General features: G+C 33.8%; 3 protein-coding genes across 3 annotated transcripts; 2 read left to right on the top strand and 1 right to left on the bottom strand.

Moving 5' to 3' along the window:
* The first annotated feature begins 1,490 nt into the window (after window positions 1-1,490).
* Window positions 1,491-3,336, top strand: LOC107416493 (protein trichome birefringence-like 19). Its single transcript, XM_016024982.4, has 2 exons — window positions 1,491-2,150; window positions 2,292-3,336. Exons 1-2 carry the CDS (start codon window positions 1,644-1,646, stop codon window positions 3,069-3,071), a joined length of 1,287 nt encoding a protein of 428 aa, XP_015880468.3. The 5' UTR covers window positions 1,491-1,643; the 3' UTR covers window positions 3,072-3,336.
* A 496-nt stretch (window positions 3,337-3,832) lies between these two features.
* On the bottom strand, window positions 3,833-6,579 carry LOC107416486 (uncharacterized). The gene is made up of 6 exons (XM_016024973.4): window positions 6,226-6,579; window positions 5,635-5,757; window positions 5,289-5,477; window positions 5,109-5,190; window positions 4,465-4,529; window positions 3,833-4,350 (listed from the first exon to the last, which is right to left on the bottom strand). Exons 1-6 carry the CDS (start codon window positions 6,514-6,516, stop codon window positions 4,060-4,062), a joined length of 1,041 nt encoding a protein of 346 aa, XP_015880459.1. The 5' UTR covers window positions 6,517-6,579; the 3' UTR covers window positions 3,833-4,059.
* Window positions 6,580-8,263: 1,684 nt separating this feature from the next.
* LOC107416476 (protein trichome birefringence-like 19) lies at window positions 8,264-10,067 on the top strand. The gene is made up of 2 exons (XM_016024959.4): window positions 8,264-8,779; window positions 9,225-10,067. Exons 1-2 carry the CDS (start codon window positions 8,264-8,266, stop codon window positions 10,065-10,067), a joined length of 1,359 nt encoding a protein of 452 aa, XP_015880445.3.
* Window positions 10,068-12,470: the final 2,403 nt, after the last annotated feature.

Genomic DNA, 12,470 nt, shown 5'->3' with positions numbered 1-12,470 from the left:
AGTTTCGTAGAAAATGTACGAACGGTACTTTTTAAGGAAACTTTGACAGAAAATAACTCTACAATCATTTCTCTGCTATCGTGCTTAGATGCTTCTCCCAACTACTCAAACTGGCGTATTTTGATAAACAATTTCCTGATAAAAAGTTTTTTTTTTTTTTTTTTTGTCTAAATATATTATTAAGGATCCAATCTAGACACCTAATAAGGGCAATATATTTAATAACTATCATACTAGTTTTTCACTTATAGCTATGCACTAGAAAAGAATAAGCCAAAGAAGCAGTTTTTTTCTGCTTAATGTTCCATTAAACTAAACTTTTAGGCTAATCTTGAGAATTGACCAAGTATCCAATGGTTATTACAATTAAGTATTAGCTTATCTGGTTTTGCCCAACTTCCATTGCCAACCGGAGTTTACTTTAGTGAAAACTATAGCCTATAGGAAGAATATTTAATCATTATATCTATCGGGTTCCAGACAATATAATAAGGCAAAAGAAGTTCAGACAAAAAGATATGCATATAAGATAAGATAAGCACTCCAAAAGACATAGCAAAAGGACATTCTGAAATGTAAAAGGTGTGAACCCTGTTTTAGAAGGCAACAATTTACAACTTGGCAATCATTAAAAGACTTCACTCCTAAGCCACGCCAGTACCGTTACTTAGCACCCTTTTATGATTCTGTGATTTCCCAATCACTTTCTGGCCTACCATGAAGGGTAGATTCAAGACCCGTCGATGAAGAAAATCATAGCCATATGAATCAGTGATTGATCAAAGAAATATAACTGGGTGCACATGGATCTATGTTATTATGTAGGAATGATATATGAATTTGTATTTATAATATATATATATATATATACACAATAATTCTGTCATCTAGAATTCTGGACAAAATTTTATCTGTATTTTGAAAAGGATACAAATGTACATATTTTTTTTCTTTTACACATGTATCCTATCAAGAATATGTGTTATTCTGAACAAAAAATTGTCTAGGATTTCTATATAGGAGAAAAATCATACATATATATATATATGTAAATATTTTTTTAGAAAATTTCTTTTCTTTATCTAATATACTGTCAACTTGGGCTTACATCACATGTTATTTCTTTTCTTTATCAATATTTATTTTGACAGCTTGGAATCAGCTGAGTTATAACCAACAGCAAAGATTCTCTGTAAATTCATGAATTTTACATAGAAAATATGTCAAACAAAAAAAATGTATTTCCCATTTGTGGATAGCAATGTTTTAACTCATTCAATGTGCATGGTCTAAATATGACACGATTAGCTTGTTGAAAACGAGTCCAGTATGAAGCATGTATTAGGCTAGCTGAGACGTATTTTCAAGAAAATATGTATTTCTGAAAAAAGATGCTTTGAAATACCTTTTCCCTGGTCTTCTTTAAATAATGATCATGATGCCTCACCAAGAAATAAAGATGTGTCATTATGAAGATACGGTTAGTGATTGAAGCCACCAAAAAAAAAAAAAAAAGGGTTTGAAAAAATAATATTAAATTTGATTATTAATCCACCAAGGACCATAGCCAAGAAGAAACGGCATAATTTCTGAAACCATATATAGAAAAATCAATTAAACACCTGGCTTCAGACATATTCAATATGAAGTTCCATACCTTAGAGGCTCCCAGTGGAAAATACCCACCACCCAACACACACATCAAGGTTCTTCTAATAGCCCTTACCTTATCTCTCCTCACTGTCATCCCTCTATGTCTAAACAACAGTCCAAGTTCACCATTGCCATCTCCAGAGAGTGATATCAGTAGTTTGAAAAGCATAGAACAAGGCAAAAATAATATCAGTGGTTTGAAAAGCACAGTACCAGGCAAAAATTGTGATGTATTTAGAGGAAATTGGGTTCCATACCCCAATGGAACTTATTACACAAATACATCTTGCAGTATGATTATTGATCAACAAAACTGCTTGAAGTTTGGGAGACCCGATACAGAGTTCTTGAAATGGAGGTGGAAACCAGAGGAATGTGAGCTACCGTTCTTTGATGCTGTTCAATTCCTGGAGCTTGTCAGAGGGAAGTCATTGGCCTTCCTAGGGGACTCCGTTGGAAGGAATCAAATGCAGTCATTGCTGTGCCTCTTATCCAGTGTAAGCACTCAATCAGGCACTACAGCAAGAGAAATTGTTTTGCAGAATTTTCTTTAGTAGCCAATTCCCTGTTGATTAAACTTGTTTTCAATCTTCACATATATACTAATACTGATACAACCGTTACATTGCATCTGTCAGGTGGCTTATCCTGAGGATCTTTCTCATGATTATTCTTCAAACACAGACTATTTCAAGCGCTATTTATACACAGATTACCAGTTTACTATAGGAACACTCTGGGCTCCATTTTTAGTTAAATTCAAAGAAGCAGACCCCAGTGGTTATTCCTTCAACAGCATCATGAACCTCTACTTGGATGAACCAGACGAGGCATGGGCAACAGAGGTTGAAAAGTTTGACTATGTGATTGTTTCAGCTGGACAATGGTTCTTTCGACCTTTATTACTCAGCGAAAATGGTCAAGTTATTGGATGTTCAACGTGCCAAAAAGAGAACATCACAGACCTCACACCCTACTATGCATACAGGAATGCTTTCCGAACTGTCTTTAGAACACTTCAGGGACTTAAAAACTACAAGGGGGTGACATTTTTGAGGACGTTTTCTCCTGCACACTTTGAGAATGGAGCATGGAATGAAGGAGGAAATTGTGTAAGAACCAAGCCTTTTACCAAAGAGGAAATGAAGTTGGATGGATATATGTTGGAGATGTATTTGAATCAAGTTGAGGAACTGAAGGCAGCAGAGAAACAAGGAAGGAAAATGGGTTTACAGTTTAGGCTGCTAGACACAACCGAAGCTATGTTGTTGAGACCTGATGGACACCCAAACTACTATGGACGTTCACCACACAGAAACATGACACTAGCTGACTGTGTTCACTGGTGCTTGCCAGGCCCCATTGATACCTGGAATGAATTTTTGCTGTATATGTTGAAGACAGAGCAGAGTTCCTAGATGAGAAGACTGAAAAATGTTGAATCAGAACATATACATATTGTGTAAAGAAAGATGTAGTTATTCATTTTTTTTCACAGTGTGATCACATATATTTATATATATTTATTTAAAGCTGTATACATACGGAAAATTGTCAGTTAAGTATATTCAAGCGTACTTTGATCAGCCTGGATTGGATTGCCGGCTACTTCCATAATTCTGCGACTTCTATTCTTTTGCTTCCATTTGCTGCAGACTTCAAGATTAACCGAAAAAAGGGGGGGGGGGGGGGGGGGGGGGGGGGGGGGGAAAGACCATCATCACAAGCTTGGTCAGAGTTCGTTGGATTCTTGATAGCATCACTGTTCTGATGATCGAAATTTGATTTTACTACCTAGATGGATGCTAAAGATAGCAACAACCTAGATGGATGATAAAGATAACAACAAAATGAAAATTCATGTTAGATTTTCCATTGAAATGTGCAAGGATTCTTTTTTTGAGGGAAAAAACAAGTACCTAACATAGGGTTAGTCTCAAGAGTTACCGCTTAAAAATTTACTCTTGCCAGCATCCCTTTTAACTTACCATATTCAGGAACTATCACGCCAAGGATAAAAACAGAAAAACTGCCCTTAATCTTATATTACAAAATTTCAAGGGAAGATATTGCTGCTGACCAATTGTTGAAATCGGTTTTTGTTTCTGTATAATATTTTCAAATCTCTAAAAAGCCACAATAAGTCGTTAATATTTAGCATTGATGATGAAACTCAATCTCAAACTCAACAGAAAAACAAACTTGCCAATGTAGTATTATTTATTTTCAGTATAATATAAACAAGAATAATACGTCCAACAATAGGTTTTTTTTTTTTTTTTTTTTTTTTTCTCATATCTCTCCTCTTTGGTTTCCATATAGGCAAGGCCTAAAAAAATATTACATCAAGTTCAGTATGTGCTCATAGTCTGGATGAAGATTCATCAAGTATTATCAGTATGCTCTTCAAAATGAAATTCTGATGAAGACCAAGACGTGCAAAGCTAAAATGTATAGCACAAACGCCGACCTGAGCAGCATGAGCCTTTCACTTCTCGTACCATAAAGACCCTTCTGATTAGAATCTGTAACATAATCAGATGAAGCAAATCCCTTATCAGATGCCGTTCGTCCAAATCGGTTTCTAGCTGCATTCATCTCTGCATTATTGTTTCCAACCCTCCTCCACAACCCATTTGATTTTTCTAGCTCCATCTCTTTTATATGAATTTCACTAACTAGACCTTCTGCTTGTGTCTGCAAAGAAAGCAGAAACAATTGATGAACTCTGTTCTCAGCTATTGAATGGATAAACGGACAAATCAGTATTAACAAGTAGGGAAAATCAAAAGATTATTGGGAATTTACAACCTGCTTAGCTGCTAGTTGCTCAATAAGGCTGTGAAGTTGTTTATCCAAAGTTTTCTCCCTTTGAGCTGCACATTAGAAACTGCTTTAAGTCAAAGTCTTTACAAGCTAGCAGCATAGACATGGATTTTTTAATTACAGATTAGCATGCTCATCCGATATTGGCAACTAGCATCATATATGAGATGATGGTGCCACATCAGCCACTCAGGGACTGCTATATGACAGGAGCCCCAGGAAAGCTGGAAATTCCTTACTTGATTAGTGAATCCCTTTTCAAAGTCTATCATTGACCATTAAGTTGTAAATTCCAAACCAAACAGAGTTTAAAATCACACCTAATAAGGTAATTGTGATGAACAAATTAGTTTCTTCATATCTATCAAACTTTCAACTTTCAATTCACGCTATAAGTCATTCATCTGCCTTACACAGTCTTTCCAAAAAAGGTCTCACTTTAATGCTCAAAGAAAACTAAGATTTTCCCTAGATTTAAAAATGTTTGTAATTAAACATAAATACTAATAAATAGGTCCTGCAGATACCAATGCATAGCCAAGTGAGAAATCAGCTCCTGACAGATAATTTGTAAGTTTAAAATCCTTCAAGCAGACAAATATTCTAAGGAAATTGAATATTAAAGATACCTGGGGTGGGCTGTTTTAGTGCTTTTTCTTGAATTTGTGCCCATCTTTTCTCTAAGTCGTGGACTACCTCTTCCAGTGAAGTCTAAAAGGAACAAGCAGATTTATATAAATAAACAGAGTACGAAAAAACACAACAACAAAATAAATACGGACGAGATCAAATGAAAAGGTGCAACGTACCAATTCTTTCTTCTTGTTCTCTAACTTGTCTAGCATGGAAGACTTTGATTCTTCTGTATCTTGCCCAGTCTCATCCGTTGTCTTGGATTCACCCACCAATTCATCTGTTCTATCAGACCGGCAGGCGTTCAATGCTGTCTGCGCATTTTCTAGTTCAGCTCTCAAACTCTTCTCGCGCTCCTCCAATTCCTGAAAACATTAGTTAACAAAGAGGAACTGAAACGGTGCTGTTAACTTCTCATAAACCACAACGAAATTATTACAAGATTTCTATTGGAGAAAATGATGCACGACAGGATGGGATGTGTTGTTGATATCTTAATAAAGGAAGTATTATAGTGCTCACCTCCAACTTCTTCTCAAGCAAATCTGCTTCCTGCACTTTCTCCTGTATTTTACCTTCACAATTCGATATAGCCTTCTCATATGCAACGTTTTCTTCCTGCAGAGTCACCTCTCTCAATTGGGCCTAGCCAAAAGGAGTAATTGAAACTATTAATAGGGAAAACTCAAATCTTACATAGAAATTTTTTTTAAAAAATCCTCTGCACTGCAAAACACTAAGTGATCAATCATTTTTCAGCTACATCTATTGGATCATCCATTTCTTTATACACCATACAAAATTTAAAAATTATTTACCCTTCACAAATTCTTTTAAATCGATTGCATCCATTTCTTTATCAAACCATAATAAAACCATTTAAAACTAACAAAAGCACCCAATCAACAGCATTAGACTACCCTGGCAGAATGGCGAACAAAAATCAATCTTTCCAAAAGAATCAAGGATAAAAGACACCAGTTAAGATGCATTAAGAATCGAATTATTGGATACGAAGAAAAAAAGGCAAAATTGACAAGCACCCAGATAAGGAAAAATCTGAAATTGAAGAACCCAGCTGGGGAAATTGAAGAAGAAGAAGAAGACGAAAACCTGTTCGCGGGTGGCTGAGTGGGCATTCAGCTGAAGAGCAAGAGCCGCATTGGAAGCAAGGGAGTGGGCATGGAGGTGAGGGAGACGCTGGGAGATATCTGGGGGAGGAAGTCTGAGGCGTAGGTCTTGGATCGAACGGTTCAGAGAAGCTGCTTTCTGATCCAATTCTAGTATGTACTTTCTCTGATCCTCGGTGAAGACTATTGGGATCGAAATCGAATCGTTCTCGTCGTTGCTTTGCCCACCACCACCTCCTACTACGTCTGCTGCCCATGCTAGCAAACCCGCCATTTCTTCCCCCTCTCTCTCTGTCTCTCTCTCTCTCTCTCTCAAGAATGCCTGTGAATCTGTCACAGTTTCCGACTTCAACAACAGCAAAGGCTGTTCAGATTGGGCTTTACCAAAAAGGAAATGTTTGGGAACCTCTAATTGCACCACACAAAATCTCTATACCCACTCACAAACTATAATAGACCATTGATTTCCAGAAAACCCCAACTTTAAAATTTTATATTAATGCAACAACACTCTTTATTATTATTATTTTTTTCTATTCTTTATTTTGCTTTTTACCTGCTTTTCAATTTCTTTTTACCAGCCTTATTAAATCAAAACTGGTAATTTACAAGTCGGTAAATCAAAAAGTGTACACACACTGTCCTATATAATTATCAGAATGCTGTAAATCAAAACGTGTATACACAGTGTCCTATATAATTTATCATGATGCTGTAAATTTTTAGTAATGATGTATGAAAGAAATAACCTATCATATGTAGTTAATGGCCATCATTTATTGGTTAGTTCATCAAATACCTAGCAATGTAATATATATTCGAATATCCAATTCACACTTCCAATATATATAAATATTAACTCTGGAACACTCATTTTAGAAACCTCATCTTTTTTGGTTTTTTCTTTTCTTTTTTTTTTTAATTTTAAATTTCAAATATAATTCCTTCTTTTATAATTTAGATATATACGAATATAATTGATAAATGAAATTTTAAATAAAAAGGCACCATAATTGATAATCAAAATCTATTAGCTATTTTTAAAAGTTGACAATATTAATAAACTATTCAAGGTTTATAAAACTAAATGAAATTTTTTTTATTTCTTTTTTGTTGATAGTTTAATGGCTTTTCTTCATCAACAATGCTATTGTTAGACATGAAAAAGTTTCTAGCATGGCTTTTCAATTCTGAATTGTTTTAATTTTCAATTCTAGGCTTTTAACATTTGAAATTTTCTTTAACAAACGTATACTTAATTTTTTTTTTCCAAATTCAATTATCTTTCCAAATTGAATATGATGTTGCAAAAAGACTACCAGTTGTTTTTTTATATCTAATATATTTTGTGACAACAGCTATGTAGCTGTATAAAAAATGTCACACAATATATTTTTATATTTTAATCAAAATGGATGATGAAATTTACAGTTTAATGACATAATTTATTTGCAAAATTTTATTTCATGAGGATACTATAATTCTAGTATCAAAGTTAAGCTTTTGCTAGAACTTAATAAGCTAAATGGCATGTTTGCTTTAGTGTTATCTTGTTGCTTCTTGTTTTTTTAACCATTATATTTTCGAAATTTATGATTTAGTTATATACAAATAAAACTGTTATGTTTTGGTAATTTATGATTTAGATATATACAAATATAATTGATAAGATGGAAATTTTTAGTAAAAAAAAAAAAAAAAACCCATTACATTTTTCTAATTTATGATTTGGATATATACAAATGTGCAATTGATAAAAAGATTAATTATTTTAACCAATGGATCATCTAGCTTGCTTTTATTATCTATTATTAAATATGTGCAAATCATAAAACGATAATTATTGGTTGAGGATACTCAACATTCCAGTTAGCATTTTATTGTAAACCATAATGCCTCACGAGAAAACAAACAGGTTTTGATAACATAGAAATTGGAATATGTAATTATTCCAATTAAGGACCATTATATATTTAGTCCATCGTCAAAATCTTTAAAATGTTGCTTCACACTTGTCCACCATGAAGTTTCAAGCTATTGAGCTTCCTGGTGTAAAATTCACAGGACCCAAGATTCTTCTACTAGCCCTTGCCTCACTTTTCTTCATTGCCATCCCTCTCTATCTAAACTACTCTTCTACCTCACCATTATTGCCATCTCCCCAGAGTGATATCACTAGTAGTGGTTTGATAGGCATAGAACCGAAGGGAGAAAATAATACCAGCACTACTACTTTGAAAAGCATAGAACCCAAGGGAAAAGTTTGTGATATATTTAGAGGAAATTGGGTTCCATACCCAAATGGAACTTATTACACAAATACATCTTGCAATCTGATCATTGATCAACAAAACTGCATGAAGTTTGGGAGATCTGATACCGAGTTCTTGAAATGGAGGTGGAAACCAGATGATTGTGAGCTACCATTCTTTGATGCTGTTCAATTCCTTGAAATTGTCAGAGGGAAGTCATTGGCCTTTGTTGGGGACTCCGTTGGAAGGAATCAAATGCATTCTCTGCTGTGCCTCTTAAACAGTGTAAGTACGACTGAATCAATCACTACATATGCAAGATCTTTTTTTTTTCAAAGTCACTTAATTATATTATATTAAGCACTTAATTCTAATTTTTAAAATATAGGTTTGTTGTAATTAAACAAATTCAAAAAAAAAAAAAATTAACATTGTGATAAAGGGTGGTTGGTTAAAATTATCAAGTCAAGAAAATTATTATTATGTCAAATCAAATTTTCTTTCAGAGTTATTTTAAGTCAACCTAATAATATTATGTTAACAATTTAACAGGTAGATCTAATTTAAAATATAGGTTTAGTGTATTTACACAATTTTTTTGAAAATATATTTTGTTTGTGATAAAAGAGTTGTTGGCTAAGATTAATTATCAAATTGACCAGATAAAAAAAAAAAAAAGTTTTATATGACGATATAATATAAACATTTAATTTTACACTGCAACTGTCAGGTGGCTTATCCTGAGGATATTTCTCATCACTATTATTCATACACAAGTTATAATTTCAAGCGCTATTTGTACAAGGATTACAACTTCACCGTAGGGACACTGTGGTCACCATTTTTAGTCAAAGCCAAAGAAGCAGACCCCAAAATTTACTCCAACTCCAAGGACCTCATGAACCTCTACTTGGACGAAGCCGACGAGGCATGGGCAACCGAGGTCGAAAACTTCGATTACGTAATCGTCTCCGGTGGACATTGGTTCTTTCGACCTGTAATATACTACGAAAATGGTGAAATCGTTGGATGTTCAAGGTGCCAACATGACAACATCACTGACCTAACAGTCTTCTATGGACACAAGAAGGCATTCCGGACTTTCTTTAGAACCCTTGAGGAACTTGAAAACTACAAGGGGGTGACATTTCTGAGGACATTTTCTCCGGCACACTTCGAGAATCTGTCATGGAAAGAAGGTGGACAGTGTCCGAGGACGAGGCCTTATGGCAAGGAGGAGAAGAAGTTAGATGGGTTTATTTTGGAGATGAAATTGAATCAAGTTGGGGTGCTGAGGGAAGCAGAGAAGAAAGCAATTAGGAAGGAGAAGAAGAAGAAGAAGAATAAGAAGCGCTTGGAGTTGAGGGTGTTGGATTTAACTGAAGCTATGTTGTTGAGACCTGATGGACATCCAAACTTCTATGGATATTCACCAACAAGGAATATGTCAATTGCTGACTGTGTTCATTGGTGTTTGCCTGGCCCTATTGATACATGGAATGAGTTTTTGCTTTACGTCTTGAAGACACCGCAAATCACCCATCTACATCTACATGGGAAGGCTATAGAATAATGATAGCATGTTACTATGAGCAAAATTTGGTATGTTATATACCGTGACAGATTCGCATCTTTCCTCTCCCATTTTCGTTCTATTCCTGTAGGACCAAAGATATAATGGTACATCATTTGGCCAACTTTTTTTTTTTTTTTAATAAAATGTCATTTGTTAAGTATTCTTGAGTTCCATATTGTTGTTTGCAAGTTCTTTGATTCTTTGATCTTGATTTATAAGAACGATGTGTGGCTTTTGCTTTTGATTCAGGGTTTTTTTTTTATTTTTTTTGGGTTCTACGTATGAATATTTATTGTATTATTTGTATTTATTGTTCTTTTTCGATGGCTTTTTGACCCATTGCAGGGTGGTGTTTTGAGTTTTTTTTATAGTGTGTATTGTGCTATATTCTTGTAGCACTTGTTTACTTCCTTTTGATTTTTTAATCTTGGTTTATGAACAGTGGATTGCATTTGCTTTAGGTTGTGTTTTGGGTTCTATATATGTTGCATTTTTTTTTTTAATCGTACATTTGTTTAATTGTTGCATTTTGAGTGGTTTTTTGTTCTTTATAGCCTTTTTCACTCTGAAAATTTTTAAGACTTTTTTGTAGTGTGTAATTTGAAATTTAGGGATCGGCGTTTGACATTATCATGAGTTTTGTTTATGGTTTATTATTGTTTACCTCTAATTTACATTGTTAGCAAATGTATGTACTTTTTTATCTTTTATTATGTTTTTGTTTTGCTTGCATTGCATTAACGTTTATTGTTTACTTATCTGCTTTGTGTTTTGTTTTGTTTACCTTGCATTTCTTTATGTCATTTCCGATTGCTTAGTGGAGAAAACGATAAGCAGATATTATATTATATGAGTAGATAAGTAGATATGATACGAGAAATGGTAGAGAACAATTATTTATATTATATGCGCGATATTATTGGAATTGGATTGATAAGGAGATTAAATCCATAAGTATAACGTTTAACAGAAGTATGGTTAAGAGTTCTCGTACTATTATCCAAAAAAATGTTATGGATTGAATCTTTATATGTAAAAGTTTCAGTAATTTTGATGGCCAACTTTAAAAGTGTGGTTAAAGTTGCATTTTTTTGTGGTGTAAAATTATATTTTCCTCTCCACCTATTTTCGGCTATTTAAGCATTTTGCATTTTAGGTGAATATTTCATCGTTGTCCATTCGCCATATTTTTCCAAATTCCTTCTTCTTTTATTTGGCAGCAGTGCAAATTTGTTTGGATCAATTATGGTATGTGTAAGTTTTCAAAGATAACTTTTGTTATTGTTGTTGTTTATAACTTTTGTTATTGTTGTTGTTTAGCAATAATCAAAATTAAAATCAATTTTAGGGTGAGATATTAAAAAAAAAAAAAATTATAATCATGGAATTTATATTGCTATATAAACAGTTAAGAACTTAACTAAAAAAAAAAAATATATATAAGACAAATCAAAATCGTACACAACAATTATTAAAAGGAAAATAATAATAAAAGAAGAATGAAGGTCATTTTAGAATTTTAGTACGTGTCCCCTTTCCCTAAAAACACCAATCTTTCATAAAAAGTAAATGAACCTAGAGCCTTAATATGTACACCAAATTTTCTGCTTCTTAAAATCATATACACCAAATTGGAAACAGAATTGTAAATTGTTCGAGCAATAATACTTGAAGACTAAAATTTCACCATTCAATCCAGTTGTTAGCGGCCAAGCAAATTATGATGGTATTACCACAGATAGTTGCTTGTCCCACAATACCATATCACCACTTCTACTACGACTTAATTTCTTCAACACCCATATATCGATTGTGCATGATCCACTTCCAAGTCTTTGACCTTTTCGAGCATCAGAAATATATAAAATAAGGCAATTTTTAAGTGATCCCATCGATATAATGATTTTATTATCATCATATACTGGCAGCTTTATTTTCCAAATAGTTTCATCACAAAAATCAAACCTCACAATAAATCTTGAACTAATAGGAAATCTTCTAAAGGGTATCCAGTAGAAGGCTCCATTGAAATAAGTACAGGAGCAGTTGTACATAGAAAGATATGTCAGGACCCGTCCAGAATTCCTCCCCGGAACCCTAGACAAGCCCTGATCCCAGGGAAACCCTACCGGACCCTCCAACGGAAAATCCGGCAGAGCCTCCCCTAAGGGATGGACTTACCACAAATTACCTGCACTGAAAACACACTTCTATACTCATCCCCTTATTCCTCCCGCAAACTACAAATTATTCCACAAATTTCAGCACTTCTCAAAAACAACAACAGTCCAGTGCATAAATAAAACATAAGTATCCCAATAGTATACAGAGCTTTAAGAAGTGCTAATCAACAGAAATACAACAAAGATGAAAGAAATAATACACTGAAATGAAAGAGTA

The sequence above is a fragment of the Ziziphus jujuba genome, chromosome 4 (assembly GCF_031755915.1).
Source record: "Ziziphus jujuba cultivar Dongzao chromosome 4, ASM3175591v1".
In the NCBI taxonomy this organism is placed as follows: domain Eukaryota; kingdom Viridiplantae; phylum Streptophyta; class Magnoliopsida; order Rosales; family Rhamnaceae; genus Ziziphus; species Ziziphus jujuba.
The sequence above is the reverse complement of the archived record's forward strand: the minus strand, read 5'-3'. Positions and strand labels throughout refer to the sequence as shown.

What these genes read in the sequence shown, in the direction of transcription:
- LOC107416486 (XM_016024973.4), bottom strand. Translation starts at nt 6,516, where the DNA reads ATGGCGGGTTTGCTAGCATGGGCAGCAGACGTAGTAGGAGGTGGTGGT. An exon ending in TGCTTGAGAAGAAGTTGGAG is followed by an intron (nt 5,478 to 5,634) that starts GTGAGCACTATA and finishes TAATGTTTTCAG; the next exon opens with GAATTGGAGGAGCGCGAGAA. An exon ending in AGCAACTAGCAGCTAAGCAG is followed by an intron (nt 4,351 to 4,464) that starts GTTGTAAATTCC and finishes CTTTCTTTGCAG; the next exon opens with ACACAAGCAGAAGGTCTAGT.
- LOC107416476 (XM_016024959.4), top strand. Translation starts at nt 8,264, where the DNA reads ATGAAGTTTCAAGCTATTGAGCTTCCTGGTGTAAAATTCACAGGACCC. An exon ending in TGCTGTGCCTCTTAAACAGT is followed by an intron (nt 8,780 to 9,224) that starts GTAAGTACGACT and finishes TGCAACTGTCAG; the next exon opens with GTGGCTTATCCTGAGGATAT.
- LOC107416493 (XM_016024982.4), top strand. Translation starts at nt 1,644, where the DNA reads ATGAAGTTCCATACCTTAGAGGCTCCCAGTGGAAAATACCCACCACCC. An exon ending in TGCTGTGCCTCTTATCCAGT is followed by an intron (nt 2,151 to 2,291) that starts GTAAGCACTCAA and finishes TGCATCTGTCAG; the next exon opens with GTGGCTTATCCTGAGGATCT.